This window comes from Diplotaxodon limnothrissa, linkage group LG4 (assembly GCF_057381915.1).
Source record: "Diplotaxodon limnothrissa isolate DT_005_m linkage group LG4, D_limnothrissa_male_GT1.1, whole genome shotgun sequence".
NCBI lineage: Eukaryota > Metazoa > Chordata > Actinopteri > Cichliformes > Cichlidae > Diplotaxodon > Diplotaxodon limnothrissa.
The window spans coordinates 17,040,450-17,056,454 of NC_140599.1; the positions used below are offsets into that span (position 1 = coordinate 17,040,450).

General features: G+C 38.3%; 1 protein-coding gene across 1 annotated transcript in view; it reads left to right on the plus strand.

The window, feature by feature from the left end:
• The window catches only part of LOC146633542 (voltage-dependent T-type calcium channel subunit alpha-1I-like), a 205,034-nt gene that overhangs the window by 125,245 nt on the left and 63,784 nt on the right, over window positions 1-16,005 (plus strand). The window contains exons 5-7 of the mRNA XM_085351531.1: window positions 5,559-5,718; window positions 14,029-14,377; window positions 14,755-14,847. Coding sequence (XP_085207657.1) covers window positions 5,559-5,718; window positions 14,029-14,377; window positions 14,755-14,847 — 602 coding nt within the window. The remainder of the gene's footprint in view (window positions 1-5,558; window positions 5,719-14,028; window positions 14,378-14,754; window positions 14,848-16,005) is intronic.

Sequence of the window (16,005 nt, forward strand, 5' to 3'; positions counted from 1 at the left end):
ATTCTGACCCTATCATCCGAATGTCAAAGCACACATCGAGACTCATCAGACCAGGCAGGATTTTTCCAATCTTCTATTGTCCAGTTTTGATGAGCTCATGTGAAATGTAGCCTCCGCCTCCTGATCTTAGATGACAGGAGTGTCACCTGTTGTGGTCTTCTGCTGCTGTAGCCCAACTGCTTCAGTGTCCAATATCCTGTGTATTCACAGATGCTCTAGCTTGGTTGTAATGAATGGTTATTTGAGCTACTGTTGCCTACCTCTGACATCAACAAGGCATTTTACCCAAGAGAACTGCTGCTCACTGAATATTTTCTCTTTTCTCCTTTTTGGAACATTCTCTGCAAACCATCAAGATGACTATACGGGAAAATCCCAGTAGATCAGCAGCTTTTCAGATACTAAGACCACCCCATGTGGCATCTATATGATGTTCAAACTCACTACAATGACCTTTTTTCCCTGTTGTAATGCTCAGTTTGAACTTTGAACTTCATGCCATTACAGTTAAGAATGGACATTTCAGAGCTAGATGATAATTGTGATATAATAGCTGGGGAAGAAAGATGCAGACAGAGGATAGAGAGAGGTGAGCAGTTCTTTGGGCTTGCATGGAAAATAGTTGATATGTGGCTTTGCAGAGCCAGCATGTCAAATATCTGTTTTGCTCTTTCTTTTTAATATATTCACTTCTCCTGTTATTTTTCATGTACCCATTTGAATTAATATTAGTTCCCCTACACGGTCTGACGGAGAAGCAATCTTACAGGTGGGGCCACAAATGAAGAACTGGCTAAGCAGAATATCTTACAACAACACTCGCAGCAGAAAGAACATGAAGATGCTCACTTTATCATGCTTCCAGCAGTATGGTTAGAAGATATATGCAGCAGACTGCATATGTTGTTCCAGGGATAAATGCACAGATTGTAACAAATATGCCTTTAAGGAGATAATTATGCACCATATCATGAATCTCTTGCTACATTGCTTTACTGAAATGCAGCAGATGAATGCATATGTAGCTATGCATGCATGCATGACCACACTCTTCATTTCTCTTGTTTCTACTTTTTCATACTTTAGTCGTCTGTGTGCTGGAAATGGATACTATTGTTATTTATCTGGTCATCAGTAAGTTGCACATAATGAGCAAGCAGTAACTTGATTCTGTCCCCTATTTGTGACCCCATTAGAGAAGAGGAAGCATGGGGATAAAGCTATTTGTTACTTGTTTTGTTGGGATCGCTACTTTGCCCACAGGTATACAGGGAGCATGAGCACATCCTGACCCCTCACACATAACAATTTGTAACAAAATGGCAGATAATAGTCCTGTGTGTGTTGCGTATGTGTGCGTAAGAATGTGTGCTTTTGTGTTAGACTTTTTTGGATGAAATTGGTGCGAGATAGAGGGAGTATCAGATCGAATGGCAGCAGAGGAAAAAAAAACAACAGATAGTATGGAAATGAAAGAGAAGAGAAGTCTCATGGTCTTGAATGAATAGCACAGGCAGGTAGCTCTGAATGTGTTTCCTCTGTAGCGCAAAGGGAGGCATCCATCTTTATTTGGGAACAGCAGGAGCTGGAAAACCAGCAGAGTCGCCATGAGGGGACAGAGATAGAGGCAGGTAGAAAAAGAGAGGGAAGGAGTAAATATATAGAGAGGCTTAGAAAAGGACTTTTTCTTTTCTCTAGTTACTTTTGTTTGTGTTCCTTCCATTCAGCATTTCTCTTTAGTTTGCATGAATATTTTTCCTTTCTTTTCTATTTGCTTTTTTTCTCTTCTTTAACGCTCACTTTTTTTAACACCCCCTCAGGCCCTGTCTTGTTCTCGTTCTTCTTCTGCCTTCCATCCATCTCTCCCTCTCATCACCCAATTAGGCCTAATGGAAGAGTGGCCTAATGACGAGGACCCGGGGGAACAAATACATTTAGACTCGCCTCCAGCCACCAGCAGAGACACATATATGCTAGCAACACTACTACTTTCCATTTAATACCAGTTGATGAGACAAATTAGCCAGGGGAGGAAAACAGATGTGCATTCAAGAAAAATTCTTTCATCTGCGCTCCTCAGACAGAAAATCCACTTTCTGTTCCTAGAAAGATTAGAGACACATCACATTAGACTTCAACTCAATGAAGCACATTGTACCAATTGGCAGCCCATGCATGATGACCAAACAAATATCAAATATAGTAGTGTGTAAAAATCCTGAGCCACCTCTCATTTCTTTATATTTTCTTTTCAAGGATCCAGACTTTCTTGGCCTTTCACAAGAGTTCTCCAGGTATTCTGAAGGTCTTTCATTGTTTTTTTGGACAGTAGCTTCATTTTTCACTCATTGGCCTATGTCTGCACGGTGTACAGTGTGTCCTTGAAAAAAAAAAGATGTGGAAGACAAAAGAAAAAGTGGCAGCCCTAAAAGCTTGTGTACTTGAGAATTAGGGAAAATCAATCCAGCAAAGTCCTGACATGGACCCGACTGATGCCCTACAGCTGATTTGGATAAGCCCCACAAGAAATGGTCTCAGTGGAAGGATGGCTGTCAAGAAGCCATTCTTAAGGAAGAAAAACAGGAAGAAAAGGCTAATGTCTGGCAAATTGCAGAAGAACTGGATTGAACATAAATGGCAACAGGACTTCTGTTGTGATGGATCTGAATTTCAATATGTACAGAGGGTGAGTGTCTGCAGAATTCTGTAAAAGATGGTGGAGGCTCTTTTTAACTACCATACAGTGCCATCTGGAAAACATCTGATTGGCAATGGCTTCATTTTCATTTATTGTCTGTTGGCCTCCTCAGAGCCTGGACCTCAACGTTATTGAAGCAGTATGGGATCATGATCACTAAGAACAGAACAGCCAACATCCAAAGAAGAGCTTTAAATGTCCTTCAAGAAACCTGGAGAACTATTTGTGAATGCTACTTACAGAAATTACAAAAAAGCTTTCTGAAGAAAGTTCAAGGCTATGTTGAAGATTAAAGGTGGTCATACCAAATATTGACTTTCAAACTCATTAGAATTGTACAAACGGTGTTTTTGCCTTATACACTGCATTTTCATGTGTATTTTCAATACATCCCTGCATCTTTTTCTTTGTTCTCTGTAATAAATCTCTAAAAAATTGTGATAATAATGATTACAACTTATGGAAATGGGGACATTTATAAAGATTTTTAAAGAGAACATTTTGTTTTCAGCACCAACATTTGTGTTTGCATCTTTTTGTGTTTGTGTCATCAGTGAGCTACAGGTGCTTGTGTCTTTGTGTAAAGCTATCGTCATCATCTCTCTCAGCTTCTCTCCTGTCATACAGTCTGTTGGCAGTTTAGATGCACTGTTGTGACACATTAACCTACTGCAGAGTTGTTATTCACGAATCCCGCTATGCCACCGAAAAACACTAATGCACCCGCCATCAGAAAAGTAGAGACATACACACAGGCAATCACGCTCGTAGTAACACCAACACACAGGCAAACCACTCTCAGGTGTCAGTGTGGGATCACTGTGATCTCATCAGTGGGTCTCACCTCTCCCTCTTGTTAGTCCAATCAGCTGTCATTATGTTCCGCTAATCACAGTCTCAATGTGTCATCACAGCAAGACAGGCCAATCCATGGGGAATGAGGTCATCATCATTCGACAGGAGACGCGCTTGTATTTCTGCAATTAAGTTTTGTCTAATCATGAATAAGACCTCGCGTAGCCTGATTACGCTGCTGTGTCACTGATATGCAACCTTTCAAGCGCTTGATCTTTCAGGAAATAGTTCGTCTCCTACAGTGGTCCAAGATTTATTTGTCTTACAAACTGACTCCTATGGAGAGGTTGTTAACTTCCAATCCAACTGGTATCTGCTACTGTTTGATATGTGTGTCCAGTGCATGTACATGGATGTACAGAAGCAGAATCTCTACTGATGCTGTGGTTATCTGACTTAAATGTCCAAATGTGTAAGAAAACAATGCTTTAAGCATCAATGTGTGGAAATTATATATATATTTATTATTGAATTACTTCCAAAGATTTGTAAAGGTATAAATATATCTGCAATGAAGTGTTTATTATACGATATATTTGTGAAACACAGACATTTAAAAACAAATACATGACAGACTCCGGTTACAAACCATGTAAAACCATGAAAAACTGCAAAAGGATCACAAAGAAAGACATGTAACATGTAATATTTTCTTTAGGACATCATTTAAGACATAGTGCCTAGAATTAAGTTCATTAGTTGCATTTACAAGTCAAAATTTAAAGTCATGTGTGAAAGGAAGTGTACCATCTTTCACTAGCTGGACCCACATCCTCGTTTTATGTTTGGCAACGTTTAAGTAGGTAAAGGTGAATGGCTTGGATGTGAATTGAGCAGCGGTTTGGGGAAGGGGAGTGGCAGCGGCTCCCGGGCCTGACAGATCCACATGTACTAAATAGAAGTGAAGGAGTTAAAGAATTGAAATGGGGAGGCAGGGTGAGGCACATAAATGAGAATGAAAAGCTTGTAGAACTGGGGGAACATATATAGATAAGAACCGGAAGGAGCGTGTTTGGAGTCGTGGTGCTGCTCCTGTAATTCTGATGTGTAATCTCCAATTAAATTATGATGTTTTGCATATAATAGCATAATAAAAATATTACTAGATCTTAACATTAGAAAAATAAAACTTCAGATGGATGACAGTGCATGCATATTGCAACATATCATTATTTAGTTTAAAAAAAAAAAACATGCAGTAATTCCAAAATGCAGAAGCAGTGTGTGGAAAAACACTTACCATTAAAAGGGTAATTAAGCCAAATGCATTTGATTAACTGATCATTAGTGTGAGCAGCTCAATGAAAGTAGAAGTTTTGGCAGTTTGGTTTGGAGGATTTAGGTGTGTGAAAGCAAAGGAGGAAAGATCTGCAACGATCTTAGAGAAAAATGGTCAAATGGTCTGGCCTCAAGGTCATGCAATGCTCAGGGAATTTGCTAAAATCGTACATCTCAGGCTCTGCAGGTCACAGTTGGCATGTTAAATGTTAAAGTTCACAACAGTATAATTAGAAAAAGCCTGAACCAGTATGGCTTGCTTGGAAGGGCTGGTAGAAGAAAGCTTCTTCTCTCTAAAAAGAAATGCAGCACAGCTTAGGTTTGCAAGGCTGCATCTGTGCCGGTAACCTCAATCAGCGGAAGCAACGTTGTAAAGAACTCACACAGAAAAACTAAAATTACTTTCATGAGCTATTTAAAGATGGGATGTGCAGTTTTCACACGCTCCTTCTGGACTTTGGTTTACTTTTTGGTAACTAAAAAATGACCTGCTCTAGTATGTTATGCACAGTTATTTATCTGAGTTCGGATTTTAATAATTTTAGAACATTATTTTTATGTTGTGATATGTAAACCCTTAGAATTGACAAAGGGTATCTTTTCTTTTTCATTTCAGATGATTATCAATGCAAAGTACCATCCATACAAAGAATAGAATGCCTTTTTAACAAGTGCTGCAAGACTGTGATAATCTGTTACTGGTTAATTCTTCTCCTGCTTTACATAGGTATGCGTATCCTGGTGAACCTGCTGCTAGACACTCTACCCATGCTGGGAAATGTGCTTTTGCTGTGCTTCTTCGTCTTCTTCATCTTCGGGATCATCGGGGTGCAGCTGTGGGCGGGGCTCCTGAGAAACCGTTGCTACCCTGAGGAAAACTTCACTGTGTGAGTTAAATTGTGCATCTGCATGTGTTTACGGTTGTGTGTGTATAGTGTGAAGAAACTGGACTGTGCTTATTGACAGATATGACAGTGATTTGGCCCAGCATCAAACCGCATTGCTTTCTACTTTCAAGTGATGCTTGTGAAAAATCCATTTCACGCATACTAGCAAAATAATCCCAATTTCATGGCTTTCATACAAGATAAATGAAATTTTAAATTTACTATATACATTATCATAAATCTTTCCTACAGTCATTTTGCTTTCAAGTTAGGAAACAACTGTAACAGTAGTTGTCCCACTTTGCCGCTGAGAAGGTGATTAGGTCCCAGCTGCATGCCTCAATATTCATGACCCTGTATGACAGCATCTCCCACTGTGTCTATGGCTGTGTGAGTGACATTTACCAGTGATCAGCAGTGTTTGATTTCATTTTCTTGGTTTCCTCTTTTATGCTGGCATCAGCGTATTAGGTACACACTTCTGATGTGTGTGTTCTAAGGTATACAATATATAACCCTTTATGGCCGGTCGGAGCGGGCACACTCCGTTTTGCATAATTATTTTTAAAGCCCAGTAGAATTGCAACCACATGAACTAGCACAATAATTTTTTTGCATATGAAACCGGAGGAGTTGTACTTCCGTCTTATCCATTCAGCTTGTCCTAGGTCATGGTTTCCTTCCACATATGGCTTTGCAAAAATTGCGAAAAAAGCATTTGCAGCAACAAAAACATAATATTCCAAAAAAGACGCTTTGCCGATCTTTCCTACATTGGAATAAACGTCAGCACGATCTATCTGATGTCCACCAGTACCTGCCCGAAACCGGAAGTGACGTCACTTTCACGGAAAATGTAGTTTTTTCCTATAGGGCTGTACTGCCTCTGCTATGGTTGGGCAGTCAGCTAAACTCCTTCCCCACATCAAGACTCTGATGACACGATTCCCGGTTCACAGGTTTATTGACACAGGGAAAGGTGAAACTGTAACAAACAGTACAAGGCATAATCACTGTACTTATTCACCATGTACATATATAGCATTGAAAAAATATATTAACCCAGTTTTTTAATATGTCAACATGCAATGTTCATATGAATTACTTCCCTTTTTAAGTCAAATACAAACATCAAATTATGATTTTAACAAGTCTTGCTATAATGAATGCCTCCAATTTGTTTGTCGTTCCCCTTTAACTAGCTCCATAAGCGATTGCTAGCGTAAACTGCATAAGATTGGTTTTATCATTAAACTTACAGAAAAATGAACTTACTTGAAATAAAGTGGTCTATACATGCACATAAAATATAAAACAAGTCTATACATACCCACATACCAAAGGCATTGGATGTATGTGGATGCCACTGGATTTATCTGGCTAAGGCCACCATGCGGCACATGCCTTCTCCTTAATTCACAGACTTACTTCCTGTTTACCGACGACATCATGTCCTATTACAGACTACAGGTTTTAAGGTGGCACCAGAGAGTTACAATTGCATATTTAAACATTTACCAAACCCAAGAAAACAGTCTACCTTAAAAACGTTTGATATCAGAACAAGGGCATTTACAAAGATATGCTGGTGTTTTTTAAATTAATGTTTGAGTTTATGCCTTTCTGTATAGTTTCTGGGATGCTTAGAACTCAAATTACACTTTTGGAAATAGTTTATTTTGATGCACATGCTGTTTTTTTGCAAATTTGCATTTCCTGCAGTACATAAAAATTGGTGTATCTTAACAATAAAACTATGAAGACACTCAAAATAAATTTCCTGTGGTTGGAAACTATTTTGTGCAACTTTTTTGCATTTACAGTTTTGAGGGATAAGCCTCTAAAATTTCTCTAACTAGAAATGTTTCAATTTTTTATAGTTTATTGCACTTTTTTGCAATTTATGTAGTTACTATGGACTTAATGCATACATATTATTATAATTTGGGATATAATGGTTGTATTGATGTATAGCAACTTAAAATATCTCAAAAATGGTACTACAGCATCTAAAAATATAAATATAAGCTCTGGCGGACTTGGTTCAATGGTAGGTCTTAAAGGGATAAGTCATGTATACCAGATGGAGTCTCTTTGTATTGTCTCTTGTTATGATGGCACAGTATTTACCAGTGGCATGTCTCACTTGATTAACTGATCATCAACAACTGTGAACTCTATAAAAACAGAAGTTTGATAAGACAAGATTAAAGTGGAGATGTTTGGCCATAACATATACACACAGCACCATGTTTGATTAAATGATATCAATACAGACACCTCATGACATTAAGCAAGTAAAGTATTCTAGGGTCAAATATGAGGCCATCTGTCTGACAGCTAAAGCTAAATGACAGTGATCCTGAGCATAGCAGCAACCCTCTGACAGAATGGCTGAAAGAGAAAAGAATCAAGTTGTTGCACTGGACCAGTCAAACTTCAATGAATCAAAACATCGTAAAGAAAAATGGGCCTGAAAATATTCCACAACAATGTGACAGAGTGATAAAATCATAAAGAGAAAAATTACTTGGCGCTATTGCTACTCAAAGTTGTTCTACAAGCTTTAATAATGGGTTGTACATCATTTTTCACACTTGGCTTAAGTTTTGTTAAATAAGTATGTTAATGTTCATCTCATGTCGCATTTGCCTAAATTTAAGATCTGGTAAGAACTAGATCATTTTTCATTATTTCCTGATATGTAATACTTTGGAATTGGCAAAGGGTGTATTTTCTTTTACCATGGCTGTACTTGCCAGTACACACTTGACTCCCACACATTTGCTGATTATGCAACAGCAGATTTTTAGCAGTCAGAGTGTTGCTTATTTTTAAACCAAACTATTATTTTGCATATTTTTTTAGAGTGGTGTATTAACATATTATTCAGGTTGATCAGAGTGCTTGAGTGTTTAATTAGAAAGGTCTTAGTGTGTTAGCGCTTAAGGACTATTATGCTAAATAAAGGTCTGATATTAATTCTTTGAGAGGTTATAATGAAGTGGGCAGTCAAGTGCAGCATTCAGTTTACTGTTTTGCTCCTTTTCTCTTTTGATTTCAACATTTCTTTGTGATTTGTTTTGCTTTATTCATACAATCTTGGCACGTGTTTTCATGTGCCACGCTGTGCAAAGTCACCAGCAGGGGGTAACACACTTCATTCATGCCTCACTACTCTGACAGTGCTCTGTGTCTTTTTCTTCCTTTTCTTGCTTTCAAGTATTTATCCAGTTAGCAACACACCTATTTGAATTACTTTGACAAACTCTTTCCATTCTGTCCTCTATGTCCTCTGTTGTAAGTCCCTTTCCCCCAGTTGTGGAGTATTAACTCTACTGGTACTGTAAGCCACTGTGTCAGCGCATAAGTTAAAACTTTGTTGTGCCACCCAATCAATGCATGGTTTGTAAGCGACTCTCAGTGGGAAGGCCACTGTTTCTATTGATCACGCGTGTGCCGTGTGCACGTGTGTGTGGTTTGTGGTGGGGTTAAAAGGAGATATTCGGCCGCCATATATGTCAGTAGTATCTGTCTTGCTATTGAGGAGGAGAGAGCAGGATGAGAGAAATGAGAGAGGATTGGGAAATAGGGGATTGTTAAAGGGAGAAGAAAGGATTATAGGAAGGGCAGAGGGAAAATACAAAAAATTGAGAAAGAAACCATAAAAACAAGAAATAAACAGCATAAAGAGCTTGTGAAGATGGAAAAGAAATCAGGAAAAATACAGCATGATTTTGAAAAGAAGGAATTTTCCATATTTCCTTATTATTAACCAATGTTTTCCACATTGTTTAACCACCCGGTGAATTTATAGAAATGCCAGTAGTATTCCTTTTCAAATAAAGCAGATAAATTACTGGCAGAAAAATGACAATGAAAGGTCGTATGGCAAGGTTTCACTCAGTGCATATAGCATGCTCTGGTTGCATGTGAGAAAACAACTGTGACTGCATTGCATGCAGTTGGTGTTTAGCTAACCTTTTCCTGTTAGAAGAGTAAAATGCGAGAAGCAAAAAGGGAAACTGAAGTGACGCATATAGACGGAGCAGCGAGTAAACGGTATAGGTCGGGAGGCAGTGAATGTGTTTGTTCAGTAATTGATCTGCTGATGGAAAGGGACTATTTTTATCCTTCTCAGACCCAGACCTTTGCATGAGCGTCCACACCCTGCCCTCAATTACTCCACAGCCAAGTCAAAACACATGCAACTGCAAAACCTGAGTGTGTTAATGCTTTTTCAACCTACCTATATTTTAAACTGGATGATTATCCGCTCTCTTTCAGGTGCATTCCCTGGTTTTCTGCTTTTAGTCATTTGATTGAAATTAACAAGTTATTTTTCCTCTTTTTTGGCACTTGTTTTTAAAATAACCACATTCATGCAAAACTGAATTGACGGCCAAGATTTTATTTAAATTAAGCCACTTGGGAAGATTTGGCATGCTTTTTCATAACAAGTATGATAAACACGTTAGGAAATGATCAGGTGCTTCAGATGGTGACAATCGAAGAGTCACAATTTTGAAATAATACCATTAAGTCTGACAGAAACCAAAGATAACACTCTCCTACTCATTAGAGTCGCTTTCCAGGGGGTAATGGCGCATGTAGTTTACATGTGTAATAATTGTACATGCATGAGCAGATACTTGCCACGCAGTCTAATTGTCTTCTTTGTTGCCTCTGTCTCGGACTACTAATTATACAGCTGGTTCTATCAGGACATCCAAAAGCAATCTTAATCAATACAAAATGAAAGAGCAGCGATCCTGCTCTCTAGATAAAAACAGAGATAGGATTACATAAGCTGCAATGCCTGTCAACGTGATGACATTTCAGCCAACAAGTACTAAGTAATCATTACTACATTGTTGCCAAAACCCTTTTTTAACTCCTACATATTTGATGGCTGCATAGTTGTGATTCTGTCATGTTGGCAAACAGACAGACAAGCAGATATAAACACCCACCAAAGTACTGCTTTTTTTAGGCAGCTCCTGCTTCAATAGGTGCCTTCAGTACCACATTTTGCCATGATGACACACACACACAAGGTGACAACAATACAAGCTACTATTCATACAACAAACAGTAAGTGGACACATTCGTTTCAGAGCTCCCCTTCCATGACTTCTTTGCACTCATTAAAATCCTATTTCTAAAAACATCTGAGCATCTGAGAAAGTGATGCATGATTATCTCCACCTATCACAGCCCTGGTCAAATGAGGTCCCTGTTTTTAGCAAGGTAGTCAGGGCAACAGTGCAGAGCTGTCTCTGCTTCAAATAGCAAACCTCACTTGTTATTTTTGCTTTGTCAAGACCAGACCAATTATTTATCCAGAGAGCCGTGGAATAAGGTTAATGCTACCCTGCTAAGATATTTGGATCTTATTTCAGTATAAAATAAAGGAAAACTCAGGTTTCTTTTTTTTAATGATATTTGTACAACTTTCTGTAATATCTGCAAACAAACTGAGTTTTGTGCTGTCACCATAAAAGTGTAGTGGCAGGAGAATATTACTGAAATTATGTTATTTCTGTTTTTTATGAAAACAAAATGAATATTGACAAATTAAAAAGGGTTGTTTTGGCATGTTTTGTTTTAAATAACCCTTTTTTCAAAGCTCCCATGTTCAGGTTCAGTAAATTAGTCACTGAATCAACTGTCTTAACTTCAAACATGGAGTTTCATTATTATATAACAGTCAAGCCAGGTTAATTTTGAACAAGTTCCAGAAACTCCTTCATAAAAACTGTCTATACCAAATTTTGAACTGCAGGTCTGCATTGGAAGCACATATGGTGCATAATCAATGAATGCTTAATACTTAATGCTTCAGAAAGCAGGAATAAAACTCTACTATTCACACAATGGTAATATCCTGTTTCACCCATGATATGAAGCCTAGATTTAATGAAAATATCAAAAAAGGAAAAAAATTTTTTATTTGTTTTAAATAACCATGTATAACCATTAAAGACATAAAATATTGTTTGCATGTAAAAGTGTCCTTGGCCAAGATTAGAGTGTGAGCTTATGAATGAATGTTAGTTCGCATTACGTGCAGAACCTGTGATCTCTCATATAGTCGCCTCGATGTGGCTCATTCACATAAAAGGCAGCTGACCACTAAGTTAAGTGAATGGCCTTGAAATTTATATACCACTGACTGCTGCGCTGCAGATGTACTGTGACATCTTTGCACCTGTTCATGGTCTTTTTCCTTACTATATTTATGTGTACATTTCTCTCTTGTTGTTCATTTCTGTTGGTTGTGAGAATATATGTCTCAGCGCGCCACGGTCGCTGCACATGTGAGTGCTCCCCAGATGGGGATGGCTCTACTTGTGTTGCTATTTGCTACGCAGCAGCAAACGATGCAGTTTAAACTGTAGGATATAATGGGTTTCAGAGAGCAGCGGTGCCATTGTCATATAGTATGTGAAAGGAGATTTGCTGTTTCGCTGTTTCAAGATACCATCAGGATCGTTCAGAGACCACCAGGCGCCTGTCTCTGTGGGAACCTGAGTGAATGTGGCGATAACACAGACACTTCTCGTGACAGTGTCAATTTCCCCCTTGCACTGTGTCACCACTGTCCCATCAATTATACACATCATCATGGCTTGTACAGTTTTAAGATTTCCTAAAACCACCTGGAACAACCTTACTGTTCAGAAATTTTGAGCACCTGTACAAAAGTATTTTAAGTTCAGGCTAACAGAATTTTTACTGCTGTCACATGCCAAAATATGTCAAATTAGATCCAAACAGTATGTAAGGTTTAAGTAAATTCATACTTTTGTAACTACACTGTGCTCAAAATAAATAAAGACAAATGTAGGATGGATATAACATGATATGCTGTGTCAATAAAAAAGAATAAAAATGTGGAACCAAAATTAAATAGCTTCAAAATGAGTGTACTGGTGTCATTTCAAGTAAGTAAAGATGCAAAATAGCACCTGAAGGTGGCAAATATTATGATCACAGTCTCCAAAACTGATAAATGGCACTTCGCCTGTTTAATTATCTCATGATGTGATTTGTACCTTCTGATTGGTAGTGCTGTGATTGGTAGACATACTGTAGTGAAAAGGCAAGTGGCAAAAACAATGTCTTGGAAAAGGTGCTTTGTCTAATTTTGCAGGGCATGAAGCAAAATGCACTGAGATCTTTTTATATATATATCGTCCTCTCATTTCTGATGTTTACAGGCTTTTGAATCACAAGTCTTCAAATATATAAAATGTTTAGTCCTCAAAATGTTTGTGTTGATAGTTCAGCAGAGAATTGTTAAAGTGCATCCTCCATGATTTCTCAAACAACAGCAGAACTGAATTGAAGATTATCACTGTTTCCTGTTATGGAGAAAAACAGCTTTGTCATTTTATTTTTGTAAAATAAAGCAAGGATGCTCGCCTTATATAAACTATTATATCATTTTAAAACTATTTGTGTATCATGCTTTGTCTTGAGTTTGTTGGGTGAAAAACATATGCTAATACTGTGAATCATCTTTTGTATCCTTATTTTAGCTACATCAGCCACCCCTACTCCACCAAACAGGAGAAATCGCAATAAAAACAGAAAACACAGATACTGCTGTAAGGATTTAGTAACTACTCAAACTGCAAACCCAATAAATAAAAAGCAAACAAAGTTAATTGTCATTATCTGGTTTCTGTATTCATGCCAGTGAAATCCAGTAGCAGCTAACAAACAGTTAATAACCACTTCTGCTGGAAAACTAAAGGTGAAAGGACAATTTTTCGCACACTTCTCCAAAATTATGCACAAAAAAAGGATATTATGTAATTCCTAACATCATTTCTTTTGGTAATATCCTGGCAACACATGTTCTAACCCTCCCTACCACACCTGTCAGCACAGCTTTGGTCTACTGCAGCAGCTTCAAGCACTGTCTGCTAGGTGTCTGCCAGGTGTGGCCTCTATAGATACACTGTACATATCACCTAAAGCTCTTATTAATCCAATCATCCAAGGTTGTAAGCTTTTTTTGTCTGAACTGGAAAGAAATTAGTCAAAAGACACAGCCATGTGTGTATATATTTGTGACTGTGTGCAGTAGAGAGAAGGAAAGCAAGGGAGTATTTCCTGTGATAGCATGCTTGCCTTAAGTCATCACTCATACCCCCCCCCCCCCCCCCCCGCCCACCTCTTGGTACAGTGCTCCTTAAATGAAGTAAGTAAAATACTTCATTTAAGTTCATGTACAATTTTATGTATTGGGATAAAATACCATGAACATCTTACCTTCGTTATTATTTGTTCTTTCTCCAGCCCATCAGGTATGACCCTGCCTGCGCCATACTACCGGCCAGAGGAAGATGATGAACGACCCTTCATCTGCTCCCTGGCTTCCGATAATGGCATAATGTCATGTACTGACGTGCCAGCGAGACGCGAAGGAGGACGCATATGCTGCCTGGATAAGGAGGACGCTCTCCACAGACAGGCGCTGGGCCTGAGTCCTGAGCCTCTGGCTAACAGTAGTGGTGCTGGTGAAGCAATAGGGCTATGCATAAACTGGAACCAATATTACACTCGGTGCCACACTGGGAGTACTAACCCCCACAAAGGTGCCATCAACTTTGACAACATTGTTTACGCCTGGATTGTAATTTTCCAGGTAGGTTTGCGTGCTAAGGGTAATGAGTAGTAATAATAACCTTCTTTTTGGAATGTGGTTATTTGGTGCTGATGATTCAGTGTTCTTTTGTTCATTTATTTGTTTTTAATTAGATATCTGCATTCTTTTTTTGCATTTACTTGTCTATTTTCCTTAGTTTTCCTATTACTTATTTTTCTTAACTCCATGTTATTTTTTATTGCTGGTTTTATATATGTATTTATTTATGTAGAGGAGTTTCAAGGTGATAAAAAACTGTCCTTCACTAGTAGATAAATATGTGGCAAAGTAAGTCTTTTAAAAAAATTATATAATGCTAAGCAAACCCTGGAGCACAAATTGCAAATGTTAACTTTGAGTCAAATCTTTCCTCCTAGGTGATCACTCTAGAGGGCTGGGTTGAGATAATGTATTATGTTATGGATGCCCACTCCTTCTACAACTTCATCTACTTCATCTTACTCATCATTGTAAGTACTTTCTACTAACATTCCAGTGTATCACATGTTTAATTATTATAAACGTTTGGATAAACTATAGAAAAACACAAACTATTGCCTCCTAGTGTGAGTATATTGCTACATTTATATGTCAGTAAACACCCTCTGAGTGATTAATTGAACTGTTTTTGAGTGAGAAGTAGAAAAATGCAAGTAAAAAAACAAGTACAAGTTGATGGACTGCTGAAAAACACACAAAAAATCAAGTGCCGAAAGGGAAAAGTTATCATGTGCATGCTCTGTGCAAAGGTTATATGGGAAATACAGTGTCAGCAACACAATGAGGGTTGGATTGTTTGTGCTGCATTCACATGCTTTTGACTGCCTGTAAACTCTGTTCATTCCCACTGTGTCAGTACAATAGACAGTGCCACAGAAGTCACAGATTTTACACTTTCCCATCAGCAGGTGAACAGTAAAAGAAAGACAAAATAAGATCAGGAAGATAACATGGCAGAAGAAAGGAGATGAGAAACTTTGTAGTGCTGATACTTTCTAAAAGTAATGGAAGTCTTCTGCTAAGTGGAAGGTTGATGGTTCAATCCCTGGCTCTTCTGACCTGTTTCTTTGGGCAAGATGCTGAAACCTGAGTTAAACCTGATGTAGTCAGATGTTTGTGAATGGGTTATTGATGCGTATAGTATGCACTTTGAGTTCCAGGCGTGAGTAGAAGAGCAGTTTCAATCGTTAAAAAATGTTACTATGAGAAAGATCTTATAACACTTGCTGTACATGTAAAAAGATGTATAATCAGAGGGAAGGGAAATGTTTTGGGGGTATATGAATTTTAATCCTGCGTCCAATTCTTTGTTATTGCTGATGTGATTGCTGACTAAAGTCCATCCACTGTGGCAGATGAGACCTCAGGCTAGCATTGTCAGTGCAAGAATCACCTTTTTGCGAGATATGGATGTGGTGTCACATTACAGCATAATCGCTTTTTCCTGGTTTGTACTAACCCACTGTCTAGAGTCTCATATCACGTACCCCTCTTGTTCCAATTACATTAAGGGCCAACAGATGATTACATCATCGCACTGATTTGCAGTCAGAGTTCATGCCCAAACTGCTGCAATCTGGCACTAAGAACTGACCAAACAAAACAAGCTCCTTTGTTTTCGGGTTCAG